Source organism: Mastomys coucha, unplaced genomic scaffold (genome assembly GCF_008632895.1).
Source record: "Mastomys coucha isolate ucsf_1 unplaced genomic scaffold, UCSF_Mcou_1 pScaffold21, whole genome shotgun sequence".
NCBI lineage: Eukaryota > Metazoa > Chordata > Mammalia > Rodentia > Muridae > Mastomys > Mastomys coucha.
Window position 1 is genome coordinate 143,482,195 of NW_022196904.1, and position 9,825 is coordinate 143,492,019.

The 9,825-nt window shown below is 39.6% G+C and overlaps 1 protein-coding gene across 1 annotated transcript; it reads right to left on the reverse strand.

Annotated features, from left to right (window-relative positions):
• Positions 1 to 2,598: 2,598 nt before the first annotated feature.
• On the reverse strand, positions 2,599 to 3,537 carry LOC116101059 (olfactory receptor 5AN1-like). Its single transcript, XM_031384755.1, has one exon. It carries the CDS (start codon positions 3,535 to 3,537, stop codon positions 2,599 to 2,601), a length of 939 nt encoding a protein of 312 aa, XP_031240615.1.
• Positions 3,538 to 9,825: the final 6,288 nt, after the last annotated feature.

The following is a 9,825-nucleotide window of genomic DNA, read 5'->3' on the forward strand; positions in this document are numbered from 1 at the left end:
GATTGCTAGAAATTCTATTTGTCTATAAGTCCTCAAAGTAGACTTTAGTATGGCTTATAGTAAAAAAATAATCTACAGAATAAAAAAATTATCCATAGAGGATGAAATAATGTGAATGACTAGAGACTGAAATTTTGGGATTGTTGAGTATCTGGAGTTTCTGATCATACTAAGTCAGATGTTAAAGGCATGAGGTTCTGTTCTGCTGAACAACCAAAAACTAAAGAGCTTAATAACAAAGCTTTCTTTTGTTTACTATTCCATAATCCACCAAGGTTAGCCAAGGTCAGCCAATTTGATCTACCCCCCAATCTCTAATGATAGAGCAATGTCTGCAACATTGCCTATGTGAGTGGCAAAGTGAGAAAACACAAAGAACAATCATAACCTCTCTGTGAAGGTTTCTTCCCACAAATATTTGCATCACTGCTGCTTTCTTTTCATTAGGCAAGATTCATCATAGTTAAGAGTGATTGTGAGCATTGTCATGCATAATCCTAAGTGACAAAGAAACTAGAACAAAGTTAATTTGTAACAAGCTGATGCTACTGTGTCCTAATCATGAACTTTTTTTCACCTGTCAAAACAGAGAGAAGTAGTGGTGGCACACAACTTTAATCCTAGCACTTGGGAGGCAGAGGCAGGCAGATTTCTGAGTTTGAGGCCAGCCTGGTTTACAGAGTGAGTTTCAAGATAGTCAGGGCTAAACAGAGAAACCCTTTCTCGAAAAACCAAAACCAACCAACCATCCAAACAAACAAAAAACCACCACCACCACCACCACCAACAAAACCCAGGCTCCCTAGAAAACAGGCCATCCAAGCTCCTCTCAGACACTATAGCTCAGGATCTTTGAGGGATACTTAGTAGGCTCTTGATTATACCTATATTTTTCTTTAATTTTAGAGATTTGTATTTTGCTCATACTCTTTTAATTTTTATAAAATTAAGTATTCAGTAACTTGCTACCATAAGTTCATTTGTGTATTGCCATAAGTTATAGAGCCTATATTTGAAATATCAGAAGCAATTTCATAATAGTATTCCATTGCCTATGTTAACAAAGAATAAATTGCCATGATGTAAGAGAGGAAGTTAGAGTGCTATAGTATCAGATTCTGCTACTGATCATTTAGAATTTAAATTTGAAATCTCATATGGACTATGATTTCAAGACTCAAATAATCACACAACAGTAATGAACAAACTATTTCCTTCCTCTTTATTGAAGGGTTAGTCCACATGTTTTCACTTACCCAGTTGCTAGTGGAGACAAGAATAAGACCTCAATATTCATAGATGATTAGCATTGATTTGCCCTAGAAACCCTTTAACTATCAGAAGTATTTTTTTCCCAGGTGACACAGCCAAGTCAAGATTAATTTATTCTTTCTAATAGGAAAGTACATCTTTGGTCTCCACCAGGTCTTTATTCTGCTGAACTAGGCTATTTGTGAGGGAAGAGTTCTAAACCCAGGGATGCTTACAGCTGGCATGGACAGGTTTGCTTCGGGAACCCCTTGTTCCGAGGGGTGATAAAAATTCTGGCCTGGTGGGCAAAGAATTCGACAAGTGACAAACAGAAAATGACACAAGGGAGTGTGGTATCTGAATGCCACTTGTAGAAAGTGAAAATCAGGCTTATATAGTATATAGAAAATAAGGCAAAAGACAGAAGTCACTTTGGCAGGAGACAGCCACATCAAGGTCAGTGAGAACAAGCAGCCAGGTACAAGGCAGAGGAGCAGTAGTGTCCTTCTTCTTGGGCTATTTTGGTAGCCCCAAGATAAATTCTCTGGGTCTGTGTGAGGCAAGTAGCTGAAGGTCTAATTCTAGCATTTCTTGGATTTCTTGGCTATAACATAGATAATTAGTGATGGAAGCCCTACAACTTCACTTTGGTAGTAAAACATTTCTGCCTTGATTGAGATTGCTCTGTTAATAAGTGCCTAACTGCTATCTCTAACTCTTAAGACACCCTGTCTGGTAAGACAGCTTCTTAGTAAAAATTCCAAGCTAATTACACATAGGAAATCAATTAGAATTTTTGAAACATTGTGTAGGCCAGGAAATAATGTTTAATCTCAGCTTAGCTAATAACGAAATATTTCTTAGGATACCTTTATGCCTGAATAAAGAAAGCACTCAGATCTCTCCACAGATTTTAGCAGAGATCAATCTAGAACTCATCTGAGCTAGGAGATGTCAGCGATTGACTACCTCAGGAGACTGGCTCCATTTAAAGTGTATGCCTCAGGTTCGTTATCAGGTTTTTAGTCCTGTTATACAGACAGAAGTAAAGTAGACAAGTTCTGTGTGACATGCACCCTTCTGTAAGGATTGGAACATGGGATGAAAGTCTTCAATTGCAGAAAAAAACTTAAAAATTTGATTGTTTCACAAATACTGTGGATGAATACACAGATGAAGCTATACCTGAGGTAACATGAAAAGAATAAACCTTCATCACGTACAAGAATCATTTTTTAGTAGCATCAAATCAGTAACAGTCCATATTGCTATTATCAGTTTGAATCTTATTTACATGTAAGTAGGTAGTTTGTAGGGAAAATCTGTCGGAAATCTCAGACTCTTTTATTAGCAGCATCCCAGCTTCTTTTGTAACCTTTTTACAGCATCTTTGATGTCCTTGTTCCTCAGACTATACACCAAAGGGTTCAACATAGGAATCAGCACAGTGTAGAAGACAGATACAAATCTGTCAAAGCTGGAGGAGCCACCAGAGATGGAACTCAAATAGACAAAAGCACCGGAGGTGTAGAATAGAGAAACAGCTGTCAGGTGAGAAGCATAAGTGTTGAAGGCCTTGTACCTACCCTTAGCTGAAGTGATCTTCATAATGGATAAGACGATATAGCCATAGGATATCAAGATGGCTAAGGCATTTGTAAAACAAAAAAACATCGTTAATATAAGAATCACTACATGGGCAAAGAAAGTATCAGTGCAGGATAGTTTTAACATCTGGGGTATGTCACAGAAGAAATGTCTGATGACATTAGGTCCACAGAAGTGGAGCTGCAGCACGGCACACACCAGAGACACAGAACCTATGAGTCCTGCTGTATAGCTTCCCATCACCATCTGAGCACATAGTGTGGGTGACATGATTGATGAATAGAGAAGAGGGTTACAAATGGCAGCATACCTGTCATAGGCCATGGCTGTCATGAGGGAAGATTCACTCAGTCCTGTGGTGCAAAACATAAAGTATTGAACTATACAGCCTGCAAAGCTGATAGTTTGCTTTTCCTGGAAGAGGTTTGAAAGCACCTTTGGGACTATAGAACTGATATAGCCGATGTCTATAAAGGACAGGTTACTGATAAAGAAGTACATAGGTGTATGGAGGTAGGAGTCCATCCTTATTAAAACAATAAGGGACAGGTTCCAGGTCAGGGCTGCAATGTACAGGATGAGGAACATAACAATGAGCAGTGCTTTGATTTGGGGGAAATCCGAGAATCCTAGGAGAATGAATTCGGTGATCTCAGTAATGTTTCTTCCTTTAATCATTGCCTCTGTGATCCTAGTTCGTATTTGGAGGAGAAAAAGAACACATCATTGGCTAAAGTGAAATAATAACATTTTCTATCTCTTTCTCTGAGTCTGGAGCAGGAGTAACACTCCATTGCCTTTAGATGGAAAGAAACCAGTGTTTCCTTCCCAGCTGTCAATTAAGACCTGCCATTTTCAGGTCTTCATTACCTGATTCATATTATGTAATGAGGATTTAACAAGATAGTTAAAGATTGACTGAAAATATTTATTAATGCACCCATGAAATTGCAGGGATTATGACTTAATGGCACATCTGACTGATTAAAATATGTGGCTTTAGTTGTTTACTGATACTTCTGAGTGTAATTGCTCCTTCTGTCACATGACAGTGTAAGTGTTGTTCTTTCAAAATAAAGTGAAATCGTTTTATATTCTAGATTATGATTTTAGAAATTTTATTATCTTTTTCATTTAGGGAAAGTCCTCTATTCATAAGGATTTCTCAAATGCTTTGGTAATATATTTAAACAATATTTTTAAAGTAGCCTGGAGTATTATATAATTCATAATTGTGATAGAATTATTCATTTGTACCCAATAAAATGATGGACTAGATCTTGGTAAGTCTTCCTATGAAACACCCAATCCGTAAGTGGGTAGCGCATTCTTGTCTTTAAGGAAGGATTATCTCAGTTTCAAGATATTTTTGTTACTTGGGCAACACCTTAGCAAGAATGTGGTCAAATGTTCAGAATAAAAGGTTTAGGTGTGATGAGCCTTGCACTATAAATTTAATCTAAGCTGCTTAAGATAAAGTTTTTCTTCTCCTGACAAGATGAATACCAGTGAACTTGGACTCTACATTTCCTTGGGGGTTTATGAGCTTCCTAGAAACCCTGACTTAATGTTTATAATTAAGGAAAACTCTTGATCCATCACCTGCAATAGATTTCATCGACTTTTTATCTTGCATTCTGGTAACATGGGTTGCCAAGCTTTGGTGTATTCTGTGTAGTCAATCATCTCCAGAAGAAAATTGGAAAATGTGGATTCTTATTGTTATTAGAAGTAATAATTTTTTGATAATTTTTCAATCTGGTAAAGGACAATTCTGAATATACTCACTGTCTTTGATAAATATCTTCCCTGTGTCCACCATCTCTCTGGAGAGCTACAGAAGCAAAGTTTTCTGATGTAAACCTTGAATGGAAACTTCATCAGGGACAAGTAGCTAATGGAGGTGTTTGCCAGTGTTGACCTGACAAAGATGTGATCATTTTGAAGTGTGTGAGGTCCAAAACCAGGTGAAACAGGGAATGTTACTGAGTAACACATGATTCAAGTTAAAGAAACCAGAAGGCTAACACTTAGACCCATGCTGTCTACATATGTTGTCTGAGTTTGGATATCTGCTTTGTCAACCTGGTGGTCTCAGTCTTGCCAGCATAACCAAGAATATCAACCAAAAGCTGTTTGGGGCCTACCAATAAGACAAAAATCATTACATGAGTATGTGTCCTTTTTTTTAACTCTTAGGTTATCAGTTGCTAAATAAAAGCTGTCTATCAAGCTGTGTATTTCTACAAAAATCAGTATTTTTAAAACAGAATTATGAAGAAGTGAAATAAAACACTATTCCAATGATGAAAAAACAGGAAGCGTAGACAAGCATATTTTTATCTCAACCAACTTTCCTGAAACAAAGTTGAGTTTGTTTTGATTCAGGTCTCTCTGGAAGCTTTACACACTGTCAGGATTGATATTTACAGTTTGTTTGGGTTGAAGATTCCCCTGTTCCCTTACAATACAAGTCAACAAAGAGAAGGCAATAAATGTCACAATAAGATATTTAAGAATTTAACTCTTACCCCATGCCCCAAATTAATGCAGAGTTTTAAGTTTGAGATAATTCTATTCACTGAAGTTCAGTTATCCGGGTAAAGAGAAAGAAGATGGTTTTGAGGGTAAGGAAGTTTGAGAGAAGTGAGGGGAGATGGATGGATGAGGTAAATCTCTAATAACCATATCCCATTTAAGTCCTACTGTCAAAGCAGACAGAACATAAGTCTCCATTCAAAGTCTTGACATTTAGTCCCAAACCGAATCCTAAAAGAAGATGTGGTTCTTTTGGAAGGTACAAACTACCTATTTTTCTTGCTGAGTACTTTCCCATTCAGAGCAATGTTTCTCTGTAGTGGATGCTTTTGGCCACGGACCTAATTATCCACTCACAGCAAGTGAGACCGCAGCACTGAGGTCCTGTTGAGAGTTAAGGTGGAAGGAAAAACGCCAATTACAGGGAAATAATACAGATACTTACTCTCTGGTGGAATGGTTGCTAGGGTGACTTCCCTAAAGGTTTCGGGCACACTTTGCCATGTGTATCAATCCTCTAATTTCCACTGGTTCTTTAATGATCTCAGTGTTGTTGCTCTCTGGACCTAAAGCTATTTGCATTAAGGACTTAGGAAATCTTCTAGTCCTCAGAAGCTCAACTTTTAGGTTGCAAGCATGAGAACAGAGATGTCAAAGGATTTGCACCTAGTGGCACAGCTGGCTAGTCACATAGCTCGATAACAGTTTTCATTTTCATACACTAACCTATTCACAACTAACGTTTAAAGCTACACAGACATTTATTTCTGCAAACTCCTAACCTCAACCAGTCATCCTAACAGTAATATTATCTTCATGCACGGGAGAGGAAATTCCAGGTGGTAAACAAGCACTGGTTCTCTGTATCAATGTAGGGACTTAATATGATTATGACTTTGAATGTAGCTTTAACAGAACTCCAATACAATTATACTTTTGTAGTTTATAGCTTGTGCAACTTTGTGTAAATTAGCCTCCTCAGACCGCTCTCCTGTTGCCCAATAAATGGATCTAACAGAAGTTTCTAGTTCATAGTGAGCTCTCATAGAGAGACTAAAGCCACATTAGCAGTGTGCAGGAACCACGTCATGTTTCTATGTAGTATGGAGATCATACATTCTGCAATGCTTTGCAACACGTTCTAATATATTATTCTGAACTTCCAGTCCTTCCGGAAAAAAAATCACCCATTCATTATAAGTGTCTACTTCTTCTAGGCATGAGGCCATGTGGAATTTCTCCTGTACACAATTATGTCTACTATTATTGGCAATATGCTGACTTTGTTCTCGTAAGCATATTGCTGAGAGTTCGTGCGTTTATGTTCCCCTGTCATGGTTAGAGAATAGAATGTAGTAACATGAGTACCTGGTCTCTGGTTCCTACAATGTTTTTTTTTTTTTTTTTTTTTTTTTTTTTTTTTTTTTTTTTTTTTTTTTTGCCTATCTTCTTTGATTTTTCTCAATGTCTATGACCTCCCTAACTGTGGCTTTTGTTCAGTTTTATACTTAGTATAATATACTAGTACTAATCATGAATTCCCTTATGCAAAACAGACCTGCTTTCCAATCAGTATGTGACTGGATACTTCCATAATAATAATGCCATTGTTGCACTAGTAGGCATATTCTGCCTGGTAGGTCACTACTGAATGTAACATAATGTCAACTATTTTGGGCTCCATGCAGACCCAAGGCTTTCTCAGAGGCCAAGTTGAAAGGACAAAGAGAATGCTAATTATGGGCCCTTGTTCAAAGCTAGACTTGGCAAGGTCTGGTCTGGGTCTAGGCCCAGGGCCCAGCAGAGATGTTATGGTCTTGGATCCTGGGTATCTAACTTTCACCCATTTATGGGCTGTCTTTTTTAGTTCTCAGTCAGCTGTATCTGTGGAATCCAATTCACCAATAAGCTTTTACTTAGATTTGTGAAACTTTGGCCCATTTTCACCGAACGAACAGTATATAAGTTGCCGTAGTTTCTTATAACAACATTGTTGACATGAGTCTTCAGCTCATGTAAACTTCTTGATTACAGCTCTCTATTATCTTTATTGCCGTACCTCTTCTCTACTTCTTCATGACATCAAGGTGTTCGGGATAATTATTCTTGAAAGTTCAGGTCAACTATAATCATTACCTCTGGGTGTGTATATATATGATTCTAATTTAATTTTAATTTGTAATTGAAAGTAAAGTTAATTTTATATAGTATATTTTTATACTGGTTTCTCCTCTTTCATCTCCCAGATCCTACCCACCTCCTCACACTTCCATCTAAAACTCTTTTGTGTGTCATTTTTAGGTTTAAGGTTTTGGATCCTCTCTCTCTCATTATTTATTTGTTTATTCACTTTACTTCCCAAGATCAGTTTTCCTCTGCTCCCAGTCCTCCTCTCACACAGATCCTCCCCATTTTTCCCCATCTCCTCCTATGATAAGGGGGAGCTTAACTTCTGAATATCATCTCCCCCTAGCCCCTGCACATCAAGTCACTAGAGAACTATGCACATCTTCCCCCACTGTGGCCAGACAAGGCACCCAGTTATGGGAAAAGGATGCAAAGGCAGTGAACATATTCAAGGACAGACCCTGTGAAGAGACCCAGATTCGGGCCTCTATCAGGCCGAGGCCGTGCACTGAAGGACGACAAGACCAGGCGTTCGGATGCAAGAGCAAAGAGGCTTTTATTTAGGGCTTCGGGTACCCGGGCGTCTGCTCTCAGGAGAGTGGCGTGCCAATGTACTCAGGTGCGGGGCTTTTTATAGGGTGCATGAGCCGGAAGCAGGCATACAGAAGCAGATGCATGGTTACAGGTCTCTGATTGGGTGATGTAAATTAGGCCAGGGTGACTCGGGGTTCAACCTGAGTTCTGTCGGGGCAGTCCCATTGTTCTTGAGATCTCGGAGCAGTCCCATTGTTCTTGAGTTCTGGGAAGGAGGATCTGAGGGTGGGGGTGGGGGGGTCCCATTGTCTCAAGGCAATCTCATTGTTCTTGTTGATCTTGACAGATGGTGTTTTTGAAACATTTCACCCAGGTGTCAGACCACAAAGATCTTGTTTGGCCTCAAACCGGCCTGGGGAACTCTTGGTAATTTTCCAGCCTTGTTTAAGCGCGCATTTCGGGGAAGGGTCTCTGGGTTCGGGTCTTTCACCTGGTCCAGTTGTTGGGGAATCTTCATAAAGACCATGCTGCACATCTACACATATGCAGGGCTAGGTGCCTAGGTCTCCCCCATCTGCTCTTTGGTTGGTTGTTCAGTGTCTGGGAGCCCCAAACATTTCAGGTTAGTTGCTTCTGTTGGTCTTTCTATAGGATCCCTGTACTGTTCAGGTCCCTCAAACATTTCCCAAACTCTTTGGTAAGACTCTCCCTAACATCCCCACAAATTCTACCACACGTTTGGCTGTGGATTACTGCTTGTGTTTTTATTGTCTGCTGGGAAGAGCTTCTCAGGCAACAGTTATGCTAGGTTCAGCTCTGTAAACACAACAGACGAACATTAATACTATCAGGAATTGGTGTTTGCCTATGGAATGGGTTTCCATTTGGGCCAGTCATTGGTTTTGCATTCCCTCTGTCTCTGTTCTAACTTTTCCCTGCACGTCCTGGAAGCAGCACACATATTGGGTTGAAGGTTTTGTGGTTGGGATGCTGTCCTTCTCCCCTAAATCAGGAGTCCTACCTGCCTACAGGGAGTGGCCATGTCGGGATTCATGTCCCCCACTGCTAGGAGTCTCAGCAAGAGTCAACTCTGTGGGGGGCCAGCCAGCAGGCCCTCATTCCGTGGGTGTTCTCAGACTGGAGATTATTGAGTACCTGTGAATACAAGCTGGTGAGAGAGAGACAAAGAGATGGATACCAAGTAGCTATATCAAAGTGTGTGTTTACTTGGGGAGAACTGAGTTTAAATAACCAGAGGCAGAATCGAAACCAAGGGCAAACCGAAACCAAACAATCTAACATAAACACGAGACCAGAGGAAAGGGACTTCAAAGGCATGTCCGACAATCTTTGATCTGTGACAGTCAGGCATCTGCAGGTGGCATCAGAAGTTCTGGGGCTGAGAGATAGTTTCAGTTTCGCTCTCTGGGTTGAGGGGGAAGGAGCCCATGCAACTCCATAGACTACCCCATTCCTGGTCTCTTGTGTGTCCTAGAGATGCCCCAAACCATACCACCAATTGCTGTACTTCTCCATTGCTCTCCCTTTATCTGATTGCCCTATACACACACCCTGCTTCCCTCCTCATCCCATCTCCCTCTCAGTCCCTTCCTTTATCCAATTTTGATATTTACTTTGTTTTCCTGTCTGAGAAAGATTCAACTATCTTCCCTTCAATCCCCCTTATTTTTTTTTATTTATTTATTTTTTATTTTTTTTTATTTTAGATATTTTCTTTATTTACATGCGAATTTCTCCATTCCCAGT

What these genes read in the sequence shown, in the direction of transcription:
- LOC116101059 (XM_031384755.1), bottom strand. Translation starts at nt 3,537, where the DNA reads ATGATTAAAGGAAGAAACATTACTGAGATCACCGAATTCATTCTCCTA.